At 40.0% G+C, this 24,059-nt stretch overlaps 1 protein-coding gene across 13 annotated transcripts in view; it reads right to left on the bottom strand.

The window, feature by feature from the left end:
- Positions 1–24,059, bottom strand: part of TASP1 (taspase 1) — a 157,266-nt gene that overhangs the window by 25,768 nt on the left and 107,439 nt on the right. For 11 of the 13 annotated variants that reach the window (XM_073339577.1, XM_073339587.1, XM_073339584.1 and 8 more), the window contains 2 exons: positions 9,484–9,594; positions 160–233 (listed from right to left, as the gene is read on the bottom strand). In XM_073339577.1, coding sequence (XP_073195678.1) covers positions 160–233; positions 9,484–9,594 — 185 coding nt within the window. Of the gene's footprint in view, positions 1–159; positions 234–1,680; positions 1,757–9,483; positions 9,595–24,059 lie in introns of those variants that run through there. The other 2 variants (XM_073339586.1, XR_012158326.1) reach the window with 2 other exon arrangements.

The following is a 24,059-nucleotide window of genomic DNA, read 5'->3' as shown; positions in this document are numbered from 1 at the left end:
TCCACCAGTGGCAAGGTTGCAGATAATCGAGTAAACTGAATCTTATATTATGTCACTTTTAAAATAATATTTCAACACTGAGTTATTTCGCATGACTTCAAAATAAAATTAAAGTCATTGTAGAAGTTTTTAGGTCACAACCTATTCCTTATGGCTTACCTTTGCTTTGCCATCCTGTGCTGACATATATCCTACACACATGCTCTCTGTTGTATGACTCCACAAGAACTCCACTATAAGAAAAAATGTAACAAGTCACAAATAAATGCATTCATTTTAAGTGTAGAAAAACTTCACTTTTAATAAAATCAGAAATTAAAGGGACAACTCAAACCTAGCTTAAAGTTTAGGTTTGGTGCTTTTATAAAAATTTAACAGAATTATTTACAAGAAAAAAGTAATTCCAGTGGAAGTAGCAGTTAAGCACTCCCTGTAGTATTTGCAAATAAATACTGTAGTAACCAGAAATAAATGGCATATATAGTGAAAAGTAGCATGCATTTTTAAGTTGTATTTATGTAAGGTGTTATTTGTAAGGTAGGTAATTTTTTTTTTACAGTATGATTTCTAAAAACTGCAAATGTCTCTTTAAAGTTAAAATTCAGACATATATAAAGCATATTACTGCACTTTACCTTTTCTCGCTTGCTTAACAAAATTTTCAACTGTCAAAATGATTTGTTCTTAGTACTGGATAATCCCTATTTACTGTGATAGACTTTTCTACTCAAATGTATAATTTTTGTGACAAATATATCAAGCGTTTCTGCTGTCCAGAGCTCAGTTTCATAAAACTCTACTGTGTGTAATATATGTAGTATACTGCAGACTCTTTTGGATTACTTACCTGCTATCAAAGAATAATGTGTTAAAACAACTAAATCTTTCTCCAGTACAAAACAGAAATCAAATAGATACTAAGAACTCTTCACCTGTCTAACGAACTTGAAGTCTGGGTTCATCAAAATGTAATGTTCAATATCTAAGATTAAATATAATTGGTCTTTGGAACATTTACATTCATCCACTAATCCCAAAGAACACTTTTTAAATTCAGACAATTCTAGAAGAGCAATTTGAGGATTTTGACGAAGATATTGCCAGAACCTGTGCAAGTCAAACAATAAGAGAAAAAGGAGTTCTATACTTAGATCCGTCCTTCACTCCCCCATAATTGATTAATTAGGGAATTTGCCAATCTGCTTAACAGACTGTCAAATATAGTAAGAAAACAGGATCACAACTGGACTGCACTAGTTCTCCCAGATCATTATTTTCCATAGACATTTCCAGTTTTAAAAAAAATTGCAATTTTTTATACTATTGCTATCTGTGGAGTTTTCTAAATAGATAAGTGACTACAGTTAAATAATCACCGTTTCTTTAAGGAAATTGAGTAACTGAATTTGAAAACAAGACTTAAACACTGGAAAGTTTCAGCTACAGGTGAAGTAGGCAATTAGCTCCTTTTGGACAACTAATTTCATTTCATTTTTTAACTTTACTTTCCAAAGTGCAGAGAAAGACTAGACAGGATACATTTAGAATACAAAAGGATGAATGCTGATAACTGTTATAACTGAATGTGTAAAGTGTTGTTAATTAAGTTTTAAGGATGTTTTAGCCTTTATTGTCCACCACCTACGTTCTACATAATAGTTGTGAATTTTACTACTGCACCTTCACAGCTGAGTTGCTGTGTGTGTGTTCATGATGAGTTTCTTCAAGCTGCAGATAGTGTTAGTTTCTCGAAGTGCTAGAATTAAAATCAAGATCTCAAATGTATGTAAATTCACTGCTCTGAACAGATTCGGAATAGCACAGTTCATTAAAACCAAAAATGCTCAACTTTCCTTGTATGTTTATTTCAGCTCTTTAAGAAAAAAAGAAAGACACACACACACAAAATAAAAGACACACAAAACCAATAACTTATATGAATATCCAGCATGTGACTTGTCATTTGTAAAAAAATAATTTGTTGTTCTTCAAGAACTGAGAGTGCACAGTAGATCCCTTTTGGATCTTTATATCTATGCTGATTTATATCTAACAATGTCATCTGAATTATGCAGTTTAAAAATCTGATTCTACTTTAGAAATTCCCAAGACCCTTACCTCCACTGATAAAACTTGGAAAAAGTACAATAGGAAAACATCTTTGGAGAAGCCTTTGACCTTGACTTAAGAAGTTCAATTATATTAATTTTTTCCTCTATAATTTTAAAGAATTTTTAAGAGGCGAGAGTACCAACCTTAATATTGCTCATTATCGCTTGAAACATATGCTTACAAAAGCAAGATGCATCAGTGCCATGTGATAGTATGACATTAAGAGTAATTTAAATTTTCAGATAGCCAAAGTAATTGTTTAGTATAGTCAACTTAGTTAATCATGCAGGTAATTAGATATGCAGAAGGACAAAATAATCTTAATACAAATCTAAGGGTACATTCTCAGCTTGATACAAAGTGAGTTGCAGACATGAATCTCCATAAATTGCCACTAGAATACATGATAAGGGCATGGGGTGCAAGGAAAAAGTAAATATCATCACTGAATAATGATAGTGACAGCACTAAGATGTTTGAAAGGGAAGACTTGTCACTATTGTTAAATATTGTTCAGACACAAGATATTAATCTTGCTCCCAAATGTGTTAAGTGAAAGGTTAATTTAATTCACATACAATGTCACATGCTGTTCTTTCATGTCTCCTCATGCTTACATTTTAGTTCTATTAACTCCTTCATGCAGACAGTGTTGATTTCTTGGCATACTTCCCATTACATGTCAGTAATGTCAAGTTCTTACAGCAGCATATAATCCTATTGCTAATTCATCCATTTTTTGTGTTGCGAAGTGTAAACTGCATTTACAAGATCTTGCATATGTTCAGCAATACCCAATTTTGACTCAGGAATTACATATTTTAATAGTTTTGACTTTTTAAATGGTTGACTAACAACAAGTGGCCTGATTATCAAAGGTGCTGACCTTATAGAGGTACAACTGACATCACTGGGAGGGATGATCACAGTCTTTGGAAAAAATCAAGCTATAACTACATTAACATGTTAAAAATCAGAAGAACGCCTCCCATTGTTTCTCTAGCAGTTTTTGAAGAATTGTTATAATATCAATGCTAAGAAACTATTATGTGCCAAAAAGACACTCCTCCCCGCAAAAAACCTCCCTATGTCCCTCTATGACATATCACCCACTGTTCCTTTACATCCAATATAGTGTCAGAAGAACCATGAGGATTCATCTCACAGATCTTTGGTTTCTTGGGATAGCAACGTCTGGGAAATGCAGTAAGGACAGTGTGCTCCACTGTTAGAAGAGTGAGACCTCTTTGGCCAGCTGAAGAATGGCAAATTACAAAAAATATCTTTGAGACAAGGTGGGTGAGGTAACATCTTCTACTGGCCCAATTTCTGTTGGTACCTCGTGGTCCCTTCTAATCCTCTGATTCTATGATTTTGCTGGTGAGAGAGACAACCTTTCATACTACAGCTCTGGGGCAGCAAAAAAAAAAGAAGAGCGTGCCGCCAAAGAATCAAAGATCCAGGAGCTCTGCTGCCTCCGTGCTGGCGGCGTTCCTTCGGCAGCACTCCTCCTGCTGCGCACCCCCACGGATAGTCCTGCGCACCCCACTTTGGAGACCACTGCACTAGAGAACACTTCCATGCATCACATGGAATTCAACCCAGGATTTCCAAGTCTCAACATTCCTCTCACATCAAATATCTGTGAATCCCACTGAAAACTGATACTAGTCATCCCCTGCTAGTAGCTGTTTCACTACCTCAAATGGCAGTGGTCCATGGTGGAGATCTATAGATCCCAAACCTACAGATGACCCATGCAGTAGATGGGAGATATTCAGGTGGAAACCTTTTAAATTTATTCATTTTTGCTTTGTTTAAATGCTCAAAAATTACACACACAAAAACTACATTAAAACAGAATTAAGGTTGCAGAGTCAAGCATTCAAGAGTTAACACATGCTAGAATTAAGGTTGCCCATGCAACCTTTATTATCTATTATTATTATTATAGTACTTAGAAGCCTCAGTCATGGACCAGCCCATACTGTGCTAAGCACTACATAAACACAATGGAAACTGTTCCTGTTCTAAAGAGTTTAATTCTTGTTGTTATTAATAACATACTCACATTCTATCTCCACCAGAATTTTTATGTGATGTTGAGCAAGTCACAAACCAAAATCTGTCACAGTTGGCCACTATTTGAGAATTCCTCATTTTCTGGGTGCCCAATTTGAGACACATGAAATCAGATTTGCAAAAGTCCAGAGCCTCATAACTGCAACTGAATTCAGTAGGAACTGTGCCTTGAATATATAAAGTGTTAGAAAAATGCTAAGTACTACTAAAAATCAGGCCCTAGGTGTCTCAAGTGGGGGCACCCCAAATTAGTGGATATTTTGTCAATTATACTTGATTCCTCTGTGCCTTAATTCTCCATATGTAAAATGGGTATACAGACCTGCGCAGCTCACAGGGGTGGTTGTGAAGATAATTTTATTGCTATCTGTGAAGCATTGACACTATGCTGATGAGTGCCATAGCAGTGCCAGTTCCTTTAATATTCTTGGATGGAGATTATCTGAGTCCTCGATTTGGTCTCATTAAGCTGTTTGAGTTTGACTTCCAACTCAGCTGTGATAATTTCTACTTCCCTATTCTTATTTCTATTAGCCACTCTTACACTACCCATAAGGTCCTTACTACCATTATTAAAAACTGAGGCAAAGTATTCATTTAGGAGTTGGGCCATGCCTAGATTATCTTTATCCTCCAACCCATCTTCAGTGCTTAGTGGCCCCACTTCTTCTTTCTTTGTTTTCTCTTTATTTATATGGCTATAGATAATTTACTGTTGGTTTTAGTTTCCTTTGCAACTTTAAGCTCTCTTTGGCTTTTGGGAGTTCTCACTTTCCCCCTACACTTTCTAACCTCCAAGAGGTAGCTTACACCGCGCTCATCCTTCCCATCTTCCATTTCCTGTAGGCGTTCTGCTTTCTCTTAATAAGCAGTTTGAGATGCTTGCTCATCCAGCTTGGTCTGCAACTCTTCCCTGCACATTTTCCCCTTTGCTTGTGATGCAGGCATCAGACAGCTTCTGCAACTTTGATTTAAGTAATTCCAAGTCTCCTCTACATTCAGATCCTTCAGTTCTTCAGTCCAGTCCACTTCCCTAACAAATTCCCTTAATTTTTTAAAGTTTGCCCTTTTGAAATCAAAGACCCTAGTTGCAGACCTATTTTTGTTTCTCCTCCCATTTAGTTTAAACTGAATTAGCTCATGTTCACTCAAACCAAGCCTTTCCTCTACAACCAGTTTTTCTATGAGGTCCTCGCTACTTACGAGTACTAAATCTAAAAGGGAATCACTTCTTGTTGGCTGGTGCCTATTTGCTGAAGAAATCCGTCAGCTACCAAATCCAGGAATCTCTGGGACCTACCATTATTAATAGCATTTGTCCTCCAGTTTATACATGGGAAATTAAAGTCTCCAACAATCACACAATTCTCAGAAGTATTCATTTCATTTAAAATATTAAAGAGGTCTCTAACCATATGCAAATCAGATCCTGGAGGTCTATAGCAGACCCCAAGTGCTATCCCAATGGAGCCTTTGTTATCTTCCCCCCCCCGGTGATTTTAACCTGAACAGATTCTGTTTTTTTTTCAGTTCCATCAGTTCTGATTTCCTTACAGTCTACCTCCTCATTAAAATACAAATTCCTAGTAATGAACATAAACCAGAAGCTATCAATTTCCCATTTCTTCCATATAAGCTGCCTTCACTTCCTCTCTAAGCCACTATGTGTTTTTTGTTTTTTAAAGCTGCATGGATTTCTCTCAATTGTGGCTTTTGGGGCATCTAGTAAAACGTTCTTAAACAATTCTCAATTATCATTCACATTTTTCAGTTTAAATTCTTTCTCCCATCTGATCTGGCTCAATTATTTTAAGCACTGTGAAACTGGCCCTTTCAAAGCATCAAGTATATATATTACAGGTTTGGACTTTATTCTGTTCACACATACCAAATGTGATAAAGTCATGATCACATCTACATAAACTATCACTAATTTTCAGTTCTCTGATCAATTCCTCAGGTCAAGACAAGCTCTAAATAAAGACTTCCCCCATGCTGTATGCAACACTTTGTTAGGAAATTGTTATTTCTAGTACTTAGAAATTCCAAGGATGTTTTAGGACTGCCAGCACGAGACCTCTAGCATATGTCATTCAGATTGAAGTCTTCCTCACCCTATGATCACTAAACTTCCCCACCATCACAGATTATAGATAGGTGCTTTAGCAGCTGGTCATACTATCCAGTACTGTGATTTCATGCTCTGTAGCAGACACCAACTAATACCCCATCTTGTACATTATCTGTTAGGACACTGATCCATAAGCATTCCAGACATTTTCTTCTACACTATCAATGAGTTGGAACAGGCTGTCACTTTTGATAACCCTCTCCTTTTGCTCATTCAATCCTTCCTAAATAGGTTATAACCATTGATTTTAACATTCCAATCATGGGAATCATCCCACCAGGTTTCAATAATACCAACTAAGTCAAATTTTTGCTCATAAATAAGCAATTACAATTCCTCTTGTTTATTACCCAGGCCTCTAGCACTGCTGTGTAGACAATTAAAGATTTTCTTCTCTTCACATCTTTTCGGTGTTTTGGTTAATTTTGTTCTCAACCTATTGATTTTATCCTGAGTGCATATTTGTTTCCTTTTGTTATTGTGTAACTCCTTCCTGACTACTCTTGGAACAAAGAACACGTGTTACAAGATGGTGTACTGTATTCTGGACGTATTGAAACAAAGAGACTTTGAGATCATGGCAAATAAACAATCGACTCTCACCTCTCAGAGCACAGTTGAGCTAAAGTAATCATTGGATGCATAAACAGGTGACTACCAAGTAAGAGTGGAGAGGTGATATTACTTCTGCATACAGCTTTAGCAAAACAGTTACCAGAATATTGTGTCCACTGCTGGCAAATCCACTTCAAAAGAAGAGGTTGAAAAATCGGAACGGTTTCAGAAAAGAGCTACAATAATTTCAGGCCTTGAAAACACATCTTATAGTACAAGGCTGAAGCTCAACGTATTTAGTTTATCTAAGAGAAGATTAGGCGGAGCCTAGGTACCTACATAGAGAAGATATTAAGAGCAGAAAAAGGTAGAACGAGATCCAATGGTTAGAAGTTTAAACCAGACAAATTCAGACGGGCTGTGTCTACATTATAGGCTGTGAGTATGATTTCCAGCTCATGTACACATACTTCCTGCTCGCTCTCATCTGAGCTAGCACACTAAAAATAGCAGCATCACCACAGTAGCACAGTCAGCGGCCGTGGTGGCACAGGCTAGCCGCACCAAGCACAAACCAGCCTGAAGCCCGTGGGTACCTACTGGGGCGGCTAGCTCGTACCATCACTGCCACTGCGCATGCCGCTGCTGCGCTGCTATGTTTTTTGCACGCGAGCTCAGATGAGAGCGAGTTGAGTATGCGTACGCAAGCGGGGCATCACACCCCTAGCTTGTAGTATAGATGTAGCTTTGAAATTAGCTCAGTCAGAAGTTACAGGCTTGATTCAGAAATTGGGTGAGGGTCTATAGCCAACATTAATGCAGAAGGTCATACTACATGATCAGAACATTCCCCGTTGTCACTAATTTCCATGAAAACCTCTACTAATTGAATTAAAAGACTAACTGCCAACTCTATTTGCTGGCAGCAGTAGTGATCTTTGGGCCAGCCACTAAAAAGGAACAATAATGAAACTGTGGTTACATATGCAGGAATAGCTCTTTTTACAGACAATATACCTAGATATACACTTGGCAGGTTCTTTCTAAGCGGTAATGTGTGACTGGTTATCGCTCCAATTCTCAAGCTGCTCCAGCTCCAACATAAATTTATATTCACAGAATATCAGGGTTGGAAGGGACTTCAGGAGGTCATCTAGTCCAACCCTCTGCTCAAAGCAGGACCAATCCCCAATTTTTGCCCCAGATCCCTAAATGGCCACCTCAAGGATTGAACTCACAACCCTGGGTTTAGCAGGCCGATGCTCAAACCACTGAGCTATCCCTCCCCCGCCAGTTTATATTAACCCCCACGCAGTTGTAACTTATGGACAACTAGCTATGATAGTTAAGAGACCATACACTAGTTGTCTATTGGCACAACATGAGCAGAAATCTGCTGCTCCACCTTCTCCCATTTCCCCTTTCATTGCTTCTACACTGGGGTGCAGAGGGAAAGTCCTGGTGTAGAAGCCAGGATCATTAACACACAGTTACCGTCTGATGAAGGAATTATCAACTTGGTAGCTGCAGCCAGATTCCACCCCTTTTGCAATGCTCAGGCAGCATAAAGGGGCTGGAACAGAAGTGGGAAATTTGGTCTCTGGGTTCTATTCTCACATCTGACACAAGTGACTGTTAATCATTCTGTAAAATGGTGGGACTTGTCTCCCTTCCAGAATAGCAATGAAGCTGCAAGGGTTGCAATGTGCACAGATTTTATTATCAATCAGCAGAGGAGGCAAGACAAACATATGGTCTTCTGGTTCCCAGACCAGTGCAAATTCTCCTAGTCCAAAGAGTATTTTGATGGGAGAAATGCAACAGTAGCAGGAAGACGAGAATGACTCATTTTGTCTGTGTGACATCTGTCTGGAGGCACAGTAGGGGGGGAAGTCCACAGCGTAGGCTGAATAATTAGGCATTTCAGGAGCAAACATGTTAAGTACTACTGTGCACACGCAAATGTCAGTGCTGTAGCTTTTCTGGATTGATTTTCATGGGGGGTTAGCCAAAGGAATTTCTGACTCTAGGAGCCTAGAGACCCTTGGCCAATCTGCCAAATTTCAAGTCCATGTTCCAAACCATCATACACATTTTGGTCTCCAAGAATGAAGAGGTAAACATTCTTATATAGCACATCTTGGCATGCAATGCACTGAGCAGCTTTAACAGCAGGATGTATGTGCATGCATCTTTCTTGACCAGAAATGTGATGCTCTATATTGGGAGAGAGTGTTTTAAAAATATTTAAAAAAAAAGAATCCAAGCAATTAAAATGCAAATATTACTATTATCTACACTCTGTCTAAAAAGGGCTCTGGCTCCATAGACCAATACGGATCATATTTAAGTTCACAAATGGCAATTTAAGAGGCATGGTCTCACCCACAATTTTCAAAAACAGAAAATATTTACAACTTCCACTCTGTCCCTCCCCCAGAGCATTCCTGTATTTCAATGACAGATGCTTCTCTTTTACGCCAAGTGCCCCTATTTATGGCTTTCAATTGGTAGTAGTACATGTGATTTTTATTTCACCCCTTGCTTGGTTCATGAGTTTAGCACCTCCTGTTCACAATAAAACTATACAAAAATCTTCTTACCTAGTAGAGTCTGCTTTTCTTGTAAAGAGTCAGGCTCTGCAGAACATCTGCAAGATCGAAGAACTATCACTCCACCGAGTACACCATCTTCATTGGCTAGAAAAGGTGAACCTAGGTAGAATTGGGTGGTAGAGAAGGAGTTGTTACTTGCAAAAGGATGTTTTTTTAATCCCCCCCCCCCTTTAAACTGGCCACCTAGGGCGGAAGAGCCAAGTCATGATAATATTTCTATATAAATGTCAATTTCATTCCTCTATTGAGAATTACCATTATTTCTGCTGGGTAAATGTTGTAGTCACTTGATGGGTCAGGAAGACCTAGACACTGTCTATGTGGTAAAAGTAACACTGAGAAGTGCGAAGGCAGGTTTAGCATGAAAGGTTGAATACTCATTATTTTCTTCAGAATGAAAATACAACCAGATTAAAGGGTAAGAACATATATAAAAACACCTGACTGACAAGCTTTGATCAGCTCTTCAAGGCCATTTAGCATCCTCTTGCTTGGCTGTCTGGTGCACAACTGCAAAGCTCTGATTTACTACCTCAGAATATATTTCAAACAAATAAGATACAGCGTTTAACACAAATATTTCTAGTAATGAAATTCTGAGGGTAACTTGAATATTTCAATTTCAGTGGAAGTTGCAGGTGCTCAGACTTTAGTATCAGACCTCAGAGGCCCAATCACATTCCCCATGAAATTAACGTTTTGCCGTCAATTTCAATTGAGGAAGGGTCCATCTCAAGTTGGTGACATATAGGGTATTGTGATTTAAGGAGGATTATCACACCTGAGGAGACCAAACAGACAAAACCAAATTGATGTTTGATCAAACTACATTTATTCCAAGAAGTGAGGGAATTTTTGATTTTTAAGTTTACCATAACTATTAAATCTTAAGTTTATTCTAATTTGTGATTTTTCCAATGCCACTAACAACCAGTCCCCGCCCCACAAGCTTCAACACACAAGGTTGCAAGCACTCGATGGTACCTTCCAGAATATGAAAGCTGTGCTGGGAAACCAAGAAATGTGGAATTTAGGTCCCCTTACAAGAAAGTGTTATGGTTATAATAAAAGACACAAGTGATAGAAAGCTGACACACACAGTGTTAAAGTGACACTTATACTACACTGCCTTAACTCTGCCAACTTTCATCCCTGCCCAGAGGAGTCTATAGGGAGTATGCTTTAATGCTGTGCTGTTTCAAACAGCACTATGCTAAAGCACGTTAGGAAACCTTAAGTGCGTACCAGGCAAGGTCTACACCGACCAATTAATGCATAATACTTTATTTCACTTTAGAAATCACCCCAGCAGGGGACATTATCCCATCATACAGATGGGCCCTTAGTTTCACCACCGATTCACTCAGGTAGCACCTACAGTCCCATTCAGAACTGGGGCTCAAATGTGGTAGGTGATGTGCAAACTCACAGATGGTACCTAACCCCAAAAGTTACCATCCCTTCCATCTCGCCATACTCTAACTAAACATAACTGGTTGATAATATAATAAAATCACTAAATATATTTGGGTTTAAGGCTAATGTCCACCACTTCCTAAAAATTTCCGTATTTCTAGAACAATTTGCCATCCCATATGACATGTAAAAAGTAAAGTCTCAAACCTGTCACTGGATTAATGTGGGCAGATTCTTACACATATGCAGTCCCACTGAAGTCTAAGATGCTCCATGGGGACGTAGGGGTCTACACTAGGCAGATCAGATGGCAGAACCGGACCCTAAAACGTGTTCAGAAATCGATGCCTAAGTGTATAGATGTATATAATGACATAAGTCTAGTTATCGAGGTTTGTTTCTGATATCAGTTACACCAATGTAAATGTAGAGCAACTTCCTTCATTTCAAGGAAGTTACTCTAGATTTATATTAGAATGTCTGAGATCAGATATTAGCCCTGAGGGCATTTGTGTACCATACATATTCGGGGTGTTTTGTTCTATTTTGGTTTTATACTTTTATCTTTAAACACCTTAGGGCAGAGGTCCCCAAACTGTGGGTCATACCCCACTATGGAGGAACATTTGGGGGTGAGGGGGCACAGCAGGGCCTGGGCTAGCCCACTGCGGGGGGAAGGTAAGGAGGGAGCGCCACCCAGCTCCATTCCTGGCCCCGGCCAATGGCCCCATGCCTGCCAGTGGGATCCATGCCCGGTGATCTGCACCCGCTGGCGGGATCTGCGGGGCACAAGGTAAAAAGTTTGGGGACCACTGCCTTAGTGCATCAAGCTAAAGAAAATTAGTCATGTTATCACATGCCATACTTACCAGCATCTTTTAAAAAAAATAAGGCAAAATATATTTACAAGAGTCTCTATTTAAGGTAAAGGAACTGAAAATTTAAGTTTTATGATTCTATATCCATTTATTCTCACATCAAGGGAATTAAAAACTGAACCGTAGTTTTTTGTCAGAGTTGAGTAACAAATTACCACTGGCGATAGACTGTCAAACTGAAAATCAAGTGTCTGAACATTGTGGCCCTTCCATCTTTAGAAGCAATACTGAAGATTTCCATTTCCGAATAAAGTTGGGGACATTTTTGCTATTTTTCCAGTTGGTTTACTTTATCCATTTGATAGCACTTTGTGTATAGTCAGTTTGATTGTTTCCCTGAATAGTATCTGCCTTACTGAGAACATTCTGCCATAAAAGCATCAACACAAGAACTGACAGACCCCTTACAAAAATGGCTACTAATGTGTTCTGTAACTTTTCTTTGAGATATGTTGCACATGTCCATTCCACTTCAAGTGTGTGCATGCCCAGTGCACCAGAGCCAGAGATTTTTCCCTCAGAGCCAACTGTTGGGGTGGTGCATCCACTTTTAGCACTCTTGTGCTGCAGTTCAGTGGTATAAATGGCAGAGCTGCCCCCAGTCCTCCTTAGTTTCTTCTTACCGGCTAGAGACTCTGACATAGAAGGGAAGGACAGTGGGTCATGGAATGGACATGTGCAACACATCTTGAAGAACAACAGTTACAGAACAGGTTAGTAACCGTTTTTCCCTTTGAGTGATTACACATGTGCATTCCACTTCAGGTGACTCACAAGCAGTTCAGTCTGCAGAAGGGTAGGTTTCAGAGTCTACCTTAACAGTGATTGCAGAACTACACATCCAAATTTTGCATAATCTCTGGATTTGCCGAGATATAGCATTATGACTTGTAAAAGTATGCACTGATGACCATGTTGCAGCTTTACAAATGTCCCTTATAGGTACTTGAGCCAGGAAAGATGTGGAAGCTTCAGGAGCCATCAGTACTAAGTGGCTACCACAATCCAGCAGTTGCTGCACCGAGGATATTGGCATCTCAGCAAGGTATAGTCTTGAAAGCCCAGAGGGCTATTTTGCAGAGGTTGGTACCAGGGAGCCACACTGACACCGTACCTTCCATATCCAATGCTCTGCTAGTAGATGGTACTGGAGATCTCAATCTTCCCATCTTTGAGGAATGTGCTATTTCCTTGGCACTGGAGAGGGGGATTGGCGCCTTCCCTCTGACAATCTCCTTGGCAGGGGATGGGGACACCACAATGTCTGCAGGGGCATTTCTAGCCAACGTAGAAGTATTGGGTGCCTGCACTGAGCAAGAAGGTTCTGAAGTTGGATGTGAAGCTGCCTGCATAAGACTGTGGTGGATGCTGTTAAAATGAAAGCCTTACTTTACATTTCAAGTGTTTGTGTTTCTGTATCTTTAATAAAAGGTTAAAAGGCTTTTTAATGGTGTTTGCGCCATAGTACTAAGCAGGCGGAGGTCTCTGAACTACTCCAGCAAACAGCCCAGTTATGCAGTATGTGCACTTAACGGGAAAATGTTACACTCAAAAATGGCACCGTAGACAAAAAGTTTTGAAAAGAGTATTTTCCTGCTATCGCCCTGCAGATGTGAAATTCTGAATTTTTTTGTTATTGTTTAAATGAAAACACTGACGCTCCTGTTAACTAGAGCAGTTTAAAACGTTATAATGTTATAATTGAACAGAATGCAGTAGGCAGTCCAATTCCACACGATTATAGCCCACCAGGTGGTGCTGTAAAATATAAGGCTGAAGGCCAGGTGACTTTAATCTGATGACAAATGCAGCAATCCTTTACAAATGCACTGTCTATGCATCTCATTTTTATGTTACTAACAGAAAGTAGCATTTGCTGGTGACAGGCTTGATGCTAGTACTGTGACAATTAAAGAACAGCTAGCGTCTGGTGTTGTAATGACAAGTCATTCCATATAAAGCAACACGTCCGAGTTTCCTTATTTTATTTTTAAAGTTCCTGTATTGTGGATCAATGGTGGAAGACAGCTTTACTACATGCACTACATTTTTGAATAGTCTTTACAAATGCACCAGGTAAAGCCCCACGTTTGCAATGCAAACAAAGTATTTAGTTGTCTGGTTTTTGTACATTCAAATAGATGTGCTTGCAAAAAAATTTTAGACTTTAGGATTGAATTTTAGAAATAATGGGCTATATTTTTAAATGTCTAATATTTAGATAGTGTATGTGTTTTTAAATTATCATGGTAGATAAAGAGAAACTGCTTTCTTGTTAACATTGGACTCCAAAATTTCCAGTATCAAAATAACTTCACTTTTTCAGCATAAGGGTAGACATCAGTAGGATTCGCACAAGTGTCAGTTAACAAAAACCAAACATAATTAGAGTCAAATTCTGCATTGGATGCATGTGAGCACTTTATCTTAAATAAAAGTTCCACATGAGTACTTAAGGGTAGAGTTTAGCTCATTGATACTGATCCTGGAATGGACGTAGCATCCTCAACCACTAACTAAAATGGGACTTGAAAGTTCAGTAACATGCTAGGAGACACTCAGTGCCTGGCAGAATTGGACCTTAGTGCAGTATGCATCACACAAAAATGTGTCTTTTTTCCCCATGGTGGTGCTTCACATTAAAATAAAATAGATTGTGTTGTTTCAAAATACTAAAACTGGCTGAGATCCATATTGTCTGAAGAATAGCCTCATTTACTAGTCATCAAAATATTGGCTACTGGGCCATCTCCAAAGAATGTTGTTGTTTTTTAAAAAAAAAACCTTTACACCCGTTATTTTAACTAGAGTTAAAATACTGTAAAAATACAGTACAATACAACCACATATGAACATCTAGCTAGTCATTACAATTTGATATGGAAGAATTTGAAGTTCTCCTCCCAGAAATGAGAATGCCTTGTTCACTTTACATTGATTTGACAAAGTAAAATATATGTTTGATATTCATATATTACTGTTGAACCCTGATTTATAAGCGGCACAGAAGCAAATATTAAAAAACCAAACAACTTCTATACTACTGCAAGACAGGGCTGTTCAGTGCTAAGTGAAGATGGGTAGGCAGTAAAGCATAATTGTGTTGGTAACAAAAGTTACCTAACTCTGTATAACCACTTAGCATGGCCATTATAGCTCATAACATTCTTGTGCCTTCAGCATTAATTTTTCAGAAATGTTCATCCTTCAGCACTTAAAACCAGTATGCAAAAAAAGTGTTTGCAAATAAAGCCAGCCACACATGCCTTTACTTTCCCAAGTAAATTCACCTTCTTTAGCTGCACCTAAAATTGTTATCCAGCAGCTAACAAAATTTTTAGCAGCATGAATAACTGATGTAAAGTTGTGTTCCCACTTAACAAGAGCCCCAGCTGTAGATTTCTTTCCTTGTTATAGAATTAGTGCCAAAACATTTAATGCTACATTTTCTCTAGGCCCTTTTCATTTTCACAGGGATTTGTTTGCTGGAACTTATTTGGAGTCTCAGTCAAAGTTACAGTACATTCCTTTACCCCAGGTACACTTACTGGCCTGCAAGTAAAGCAGGAGAAAGGAGGAGAAACAGTACATTTAGTTGTGGTTTTTTTTCCACAAAAGCCTGCTCTGAGTTGTTAACATTTAAAAATATGTAGAGTGGTTGCTCCATATGGACTATTAGAGTAGAAGTTCCAAAATGGTTTTCATTAGCTTTTAATTCACTCACATAGCATCCTGAAAAACTCGCCTTTGGGCCTGCAGTTTTCCATTCTCAATCTCTGCCCAAAATATGATTTTTTAAAAAAAAGTTTGGCAAAAAAAAGTTTTACTGGTTTGCAGTTCTTGGAAAGTGGAACAAAACAATCAAATAAAACACCATTTTCCTCACTGAAATGAGGGAGAGGGAACTAAAAACTGGCTGAACTTGGAAGCTCCAAACTGAGTATGTGCTTTACAAAAGCTTTATGAAGTGATTTTAAAATAATACAAAAATATTTAAAAATTGATACCAATGATGTGTGGTTGAAGATTTCCTTAAGCTGAAACTGCCCTCCCAAAGAGTTGCTCTACACAGCCTCACATGGCTAGCTATTTTACAGCCCTATCCTGAAAAATCTCTGTACATACTTAACTGTAAACACATGGATAGTCCCGTTGTCTTAAAGTTAAGCAACTGTTTGCAGGACTGGGCCCTCTGCACAGGCTAGTTCAATGAACTTAAATGGTCAGAGCTTTGTTGGCATTTTGTAAAAATCCTGAAGTTAACTTTGGATCTGCTCCCTCTTTGCTGTTCTCAATTTTCTATCAAGTTTTCTTTAAAACTAGAGAATTAAATATATTAACATAGCTTTTTGCAACAGTCAGGTTGTTGTAATGTAACAGCAACCAGCAAATACACAAGTTATAGTTCAAACAGCAAAAGAAACTGGGCTGCATTGTTCATAATTTTGCTGTTGTGCTTATGGCTTTCCTATATTATATATGCTGTAAAACACAAAAGACATGCATCATAGCTGTACCATTATTGACATGACAGTAGTCCTAGGCAGGCCCTTGGAGCAGGTCTAGATTTATCTGTATTATAGTTTCACGTAGCGGTCCCAAACAAAATCAGGGCTGCATTGTACTAAGCGCTGAACAAACCTATTAAGGAACAATCTGAAAAGTTTATAGTATGGACAGACAAGACAAAAGGGGGAGAATGGAACTGTTATCCCCATTCTGCAGGTCAGGAATGGAGGCAGAGATATTTACTGATTTGCCCAGGGTCACCCAGGAATTCTGTGACTAAACTAGGAACTCAACCCAGGTCTCTTCAGTCCAGCATCTAAGTCAGAAGGCCATCCCCTTGCTTATTCATGGCAGTTAGAATGCTGAGGGCTACCAGTAACATTCCTACTGTAGAGCTGCACTAGTAGAAAACTAATAAAAGAAAAGTCTAGCATATATAGGTAAGGCCTGCATGTTCAAGTTTCTTCTGTAGAATACATTTCTAACCAAACATGCAACCCAAAATTGACCGGGGTGAGCACAATGGCACATACAAAATAAGGGGTCACTGAAACATCGTATCTCTGCAGATAGCAGCAAGTTTAGCATGTTTCAACCCAGTTATTCTGATAGCTGAAGATAGAGTTCTTAATCTTCTGATCCACATTATCTACTGCGGGTTACACACTATTACTGTACATGTCTAAAACAGGAAAATGCCCCTCCCTACTGCAACCCATACACAAAGGGAGGTGAGACGTCATTGTTGAAAACTGATTAAAAGAGGAGGTTACTTACTTGTAACTGGAGGTTCTTTGAGATGCGTGGTCCCTGTCTGTATTCCACAGAAGGAGGGAGGGACCACACATCTCAAAAAACCTCCAGTTATAGGTAAGTAACCTCTTCCTCGAGTGATGGTCCCTATGGTATTCCACTGAGGGTGATTAACAAGCAGTACCTAGCTAGGAGGAGGGTGCGAGGAAGACGATACAACTATATGTATGGTGAGATGCAAGGTTGCTGACGGCTCTCTAAATGAACTCAGAAATATAGTTTATGCAAAGACTGAGTATGAATGCAACCAGGATTCCCTCCTCATAACAATCCCTGCGGCCATGGTGCGTGAAGATGTGTCCGCCAAATCTACAGTGACCTTGAGCATCATCCTTGCAACTAGTTTGCCTTCCTCTAACATAGTGTGGAAACAGGCACAGTCCTGCTGGGGAAGCTTGTCAGCGAAGTCTTCTAACTGGCCATAGTTCAGAAAGTCATATTTTGCTAGTAAAGTGAGGTAACTGGAGATCCTAAACTGAAGGCTGGCTGAAGAGAAAACCTTATGACCTAGGAAGTCCAATCTCTTACCTGCCTTGTCAGCTGGAGCAGAACATGCATGTTGTTGCCTGGCCTGTTCCGTTGCTGCTTGAATAACCAGGGAATTGGGTGCAAAGTGAAAAAAACTCAGAAAAGCCTTTGCCGGTACACAGTCTCTCTTTTCCACTTCCTTTGGGCTGGGTGTACAAATTGTCAGAGTACTCCAGACAGTGCAGACCGGTTGGAGAATGGCATTGTTGATCAGTAGTGCCACCCTGGTTGGTACTGATGCATGCAAGATATCGAGTAACTGATGTTGGCTGTCCTGCACTTCCTCCAGGGGGAAGTGGAGAGCGTAAGCCACTCTCCATAACAATTCCTGAAACTGGTGGTAGTCATCCAGGGGGAGGAAGGAGTTGACGACACTGCTGCTTACAGAGATGCTGAGGGGAACTGCTCCAGTCCCGGTGGTAGTGTCAGAGTAAGGCTAACCAGAGCACCCTCCAATTCCAGGTTCAGATGTCTACTTGACGAAGGCCGGAGTGGTGAGATGGGGGACTCCTCTTGGGCAGATTGGGAAGATTTTGAAGGTGGATACTGTGGCCAAGACCCCCAGTACAGCCAAACAGGTGGATCTAGCCATTGCTGCTGAGGGCCCCTCAGAGCGGGATACCAAGGGCACCTATGTTGAAGAAAGGGAGGGTAGTGCTACTGAGCCAGTGAAGCCTTCTGACATTCATGGCGACGGTACGGGAGGAGCGGATTTTGTGGTCCGTCCAAGTTCTTGGATGTTGAAAAGTCAGATCGCTGTTCTAAAGGCAGTACCGTCAGAGCCGGGTGAATCATAGGGGAGTGGTCAGGAACACTAGCTGAAGGAGGTAAGTCCAATGCAGGAGAGAATACTCTCTTAGGAGGAGAGTGCACCAGGAGACGTGGTGATCTAACCTCTTCCCGGGCAAATAATTCATGAGGTCTGGGTGCTGACTGAAGCCTCCCTGGAGTCAGCAGCATGTGTTCTGCAGTTGGAACTGGAGCTAGAACCAGAGCAGAGAACTGTCTCAGAACTGAAGGTTCCCTTGATATTGGCGGTACTGATCCAGAAGGGGTACACAGCTCGGTAACCGGGACTGATGGGTCTGGTGTTCTATGCGTGTCTGTGAGCCTTGGAAAGCGCTGCTTCTCCATGGCTGGAACTTGTGGAGGATGCAGTGTCCTTCCGGGGCCTTGAGGGAGACTTACCGCCATGCTTATGCACCTTTCCTTGCCTCACGACTAGGTCCTGGAACAGGGTCCGTAGTGCTGGTACCAGTGAAAGCAGACTGGAGCTCCAGAGTAGCAGGTGCGCTCCTCGATTGCCCAGGCCAACGTACTGGGGGAGGAGGGGTCTCCCAGCCAGGATCCCACTGCAGCCTCATGGTGACCTCAATGCAGATGTTTCTTGAGGTGGAGAACACGGCCTTCCTATGGACGGGCTGGGAAGGAGAGGCAGATACTGCACCTGGATGTGATGTGGGCCTCCCCCAAGCAGTAAAGGTAGTGTTGGTGCTTGTTGCTGACTGAGACTAAGCAAGGGCAAGAAGTGCAGATCTTGAACCCTGGCATCTTTGGCATAATCCAGTATCCAATCATGGGTGCTGAGGGGTGGAAGGGGGAGAGGGGAAAGAGAGACGAGCAAAACAGCGTCCCAAAGTCCTTAAAATCCTAAAAACTACTACTAACATTAAAACTACTACAAAAATAACAAAATACTCGCTATATACAAGAATAAAACAGCTGTTTTTGTGTTTTAGAAAATGCATCACATGAGACAGAGAACAGTAGAGGCTCTGACTTAGACCATGAGGAGAAACTGAGGGCATGGCTGGTCCAGCACACCCTTTATCACCTTGGATGAACCCATGAGGTGGACCAAGGGACACTACTACTTTCAAAACCTCTGGCTCCAGACACATGATGCATAAGTATAACTCTTAGTAGAATATAATAGGGACCATCACTTGAAGAACATATCCTTACTGCAAATTGTTTAGGTAAAGAACGTTTCTTATTCACTTAATTAAAAGGAGAAAAGAATACATTCATATTTCTGTATTTAAAACATTTGTGGATAGGTACACTTATTTTCTCATATTACTACACTACTATAGCTGTGCTAAAAGAGTTGCACATATTTTATAACAACCAGAAAGACAGCGTACATGAAGAGTTCCATCTGCTCAGTCTAGCTATGTTGGATGCTAGGTAGGTTTGATACCACACACATCAGGGTCAGCTATCTCAAAGCACTGATATAAAGAAGATCTTGAAACTGTTTTAGTCCTACACATGTTCGTGCTATGCACAAGGGACTTGACTTTGTAAAGTGCTGAGTGCCCTCAATGCTTCCTGAACTTGAAGTTTCGAACATATTTTATCCTCTTAGATCTAAAAACAGCATCTGTTGCGAGCAAGACATTAGGGAAAAAAGAGGCGTACAGACTGCTAAGGGATACATTAACAGCAATTAAAAGGAACACTTGGCAGAGCATTTTTCATATTTGTTCAGCTATTTTTAGAAGTTTTAAAAGACATGAAAACTTGAAATGTGTTTTACTGAAATTTTATCCTGTATATTATATTCACCATGATGTGTTACTAAAAGGATAGGATCTAATAGTACCCACACTGATTTTACTTAATCCACATTGGGCTCTTTGTATATACCTTAACATAAAATTAAGACTTTAATAAATGTATTCTATACTGGTTACCTGAAAATGTATTTTATTACAGTGGAAAGATGCAGATGCTACGCAAATCTCTGTTTGGGCCATTGGTTTGCAAACTGCAGAGATAGGACCAAATTCTGCTCTCATACACCAACACAGGTTTACGCTGGCATAAGAAGGAAGAATTTGCATACAGTATCCAAAGATATAAACCTGATGAATCAAGCCGTTAAATATAACAACCCACCCCAGTGAAAAGACAACATGCCCTCCAGTAGCTTTGTGCAACAGACACATAAATTATGTTTTAACATGATGGACACATTTTCACCGACTTAACCTAACTTCAGAATTTAACAATTCAGCAATTTATTCCTATTTCAGAGTTTGGAAGTGCTATGAAGCGATTTCTTACATATATTTGTGTGCCTTATTCTTTTAATCTGGTCTCCAAAAAATAAGCAACCCAATTTTCACAGCTCAGGACTCACTGCTCCCATTGAATTCAGTGGGAGTGGCTGAGGCTGAGCGTCAATGTAAAGTTAGGCTAAAGCACACAGGTTTCCTCTCAGAAACTGCATGACAAGCAAGTTCTGTCTGTAAAATGAAACCATGTAGATAACCGATCAATTTTTAAGGGAATCTAATCCTTATGAAAGGTTGTTAGATTACAACCATCAGAGCTTGATCCACAGAACTGGTATAAAATAGTGCAAGGACACGATACTTGACCCTTCCGGTTTGCCTCAGACTTCAGCCCTGCCCTGGAAGGACAGGTATCTAGGATGGGCAACTTAGTTTCCAAGTCCATTTAAAACTTAGTCTTTGCCAAGACTGACAACAACAGTGCCCAACTGTTTTGGTTTATTTGATGATGGTGGGAACCTGCCTAATAGAAACCTAGGCTTGATGCCAACTCTTCATTTAGAGCATTAAAGATATGATATTGGATGACAGTGGATAGGTAAATCCATTTTAAGGCAGATGTAGTGTTCCATTTACTGTTACCAGCTCCATGGACTAGCCACTCCCTCATCAGGTGCATTGTATTTAGATCTACGGTCTTCCATGCTACAGGAACCACTACTAGCTCCCTTGTAATTAACTTTTTATGTCTTGATAATTTGGATGTAAACATTTACTATGGAAAGGTATAAGCGGCAAAACTGTGTGAAGCAGTACTGATACAGTGCAAACAAAGTAATACTTGCCAGTTTTACATACTTTTGTATTACGTTACTAAAGAAGGTTCAGAGGCCATTAGTCCACAAAGATGTTCGTTTTGTACTATGCCACTGGACTTACTAAGCCTGTGCACACCTCAAATTGAAATGAAGTCATTTGCCCTGTCTATGCTGATGTTATGCATCACATTAAACTTAGTGCTAAAGCTATACAGGGTATCTTTGATAAAGGTGATGGATATGAATACACACTAAACGGAGAGTCAGGTTTTGATTTCATGCACCTTCATTTGTTAAATATGTAAGCACAAGAAAGCACCTGGATCCAGAGATCTCTAAATTTAACTGAAACTACCACAGCAATTTAAAATAAGTTGGGTTTTTAAAAAAGCTGCAGCAAAAATTTGTACTCTGCTTGAGACTTTACATGCCAGATTTTTAAAGATATTTATATAGTTGAATATAGTGCACACCATTAAAATACGTGTTAATTTAGGAGAACCGTAAACAGACCCTTCAATACAGAAGTAGAAACAAGTCCTGCTAAAGCACCTACAGAAAGGTGTTTTTAAAATCTCTCCAGTTTTAGCAAAAATCCTTAACAAAACCCACAAGAAAAGTGAGTGAATCTAAAGAGAGACAATTCCATTTAAGGAGCTGTATGCTCGTTGTCTTAAGGAAATGATGAATGTTGGAACAATGCTTTTTATTAAAGCTTTCAGCGTTCTATTACTTATATTTGATATGTAGAAACATGGTATCTACCTGTCCACATATATTACATTAGAGCAGTGGTGGACAACCTGTGGCCCGTCAGGGTAATCCACTGGTGGGCCGCGAGACAGTTTATTTACATTTGCACAGTCGCTCAGAGCTCCCAGTGGCCGCAGTTCACCGTTCTCAGCCAATGGGAGCTGCGGGAAGCAGTGCGGGTCGCAGGGATGTGCTGGTCCCCACTTCCCGCAGCTTCCACTGGCTGGGAACAGCGAACCGCGGTCACTGATAGCTGCGGGTGGCCATGCAAAATGTAAACAAACTGTCTCATGGCCCGCAAGCAGATTACCCTGACAGGCCACAGGTTGCCCACCACTGCATTAGTCGGATATTTTTTTTAAAAAAAGCAAACAGAAAGACATACACACAAATAACTAAACAATACTGCTTTGATGGTGAATATCTATGCATACAAAGGAGGATCTTGACAATAATTCCAGATTTCCAGTTTTACCATTAAATTTATTAATCAGATTACGGGCTGAAGAAAAGGAGTGATGTTAGCTTCTTTACCAGTTAGGCTGGAAGCTCTCTAAGGACCCCTTGGCCCTTTGGCGGTTTCATTTTCATGGCAGTAAGCTACAGAGCTCTGCAAATAAGGTGGGTTGTGGGCTTTCAGAGCAAACTTACCAATGCACGGAGTAAGTACTGGCAGACCCTGGCTCTCCAAGTTTTTCCTTTCCATATTAATAATGTAAATGGGTGTTAGTGTTTCTAGGTTGCTATTAAAAACAAAGTACTTTTTACTAGGTTTTTATAGGCTTCCAAATTCCAAAAATCAAAGACTTTAAACCCAACTAATGAGTTTCATGGAGAAAATGAAAAAAGCATTTCCACTCTCTTTTTTAAAAAACAATCACTAGCCACCATGATAGGGTTGGAAAGGACCACCTGGCTCATCTAGTCCAACCTCTTGCATCAAGCATTAGAGTTTAATAAGGTGTTAACTAAAGTTTCTCCTGGAGCACACATTCAAAATGTTTTAGTCTGTATTGCTTCTATTAACTTTTTAGCCAGTTTTATTCCACAAAGGAGTGTTAACAATCTTAAGTTTATTTTAAAAAACGTACATATAGTTAAAATATGTAGAGTATGTTTACTGTTAATGTGTAGTATGTTTCTCTCATGCTAGGACTGGTACAGCCTTTCCTCAGTAGGATCTCCCCTGCTCCCATGGGAAAGGGGCAGCAATGCCTCTATGGCAGTTTTCTTGCCCTCCAGACCACCATGGATGCTGCAAAGGTTCTGGGAGGTGGGATGGCCTCATGGGAGAGCTAGGAAGCAGCCATGCTATGTAACTTTGTCCCCTGGCAGTCCTGTGGCTGTCTGAGCATGGACCTTTTTCCCATCAATCACCATGACCTGTGTGGTATTAGGAGAGCTCCCATCCTGGGAGCTCCAAAAAATGCCAAACCCTTCTCCCTACAGTGGGGTTTGCAAGGTTCCAAAAAATGTCAAACCCTTCTCCCTACAGTGGGGTTTGCAAGGTTCTCTCGGCAGACTTTCCTGCCAGAGCTTGCTTGGCTTTTTGAGCTATCCCTCTGAAGTTCTCTTTAGGAAGGTACAATCTTAGCAACTGAAATGTCACTATAGACATCAAAAAAGCCAAGCTTACTGTACCTTGAATCTCCATAAACAATCGGCAACACATCTTCATTAGCACTGTAAACGAGTCAGTTACATTTAGTGTTCATAGCTCAAGTTTGTCTTCAGTCTACCTTGCTAAATATCATTTGCTACTTGTGTCCAGGGCACAGTCACAAAATGATTACAGAGAACAGAGATTTCAACAGGATGGTCCATAG

This window comes from Lepidochelys kempii, chromosome 3, assembly GCF_965140265.1.
Source record: "Lepidochelys kempii isolate rLepKem1 chromosome 3, rLepKem1.hap2, whole genome shotgun sequence".
Lineage (NCBI taxonomy): Eukaryota > Metazoa > Chordata > Testudines > Cheloniidae > Lepidochelys > Lepidochelys kempii.
Note: the sequence above shows the minus strand (reverse complement) of the source record. Positions and strands in the feature narration are given on the sequence as shown.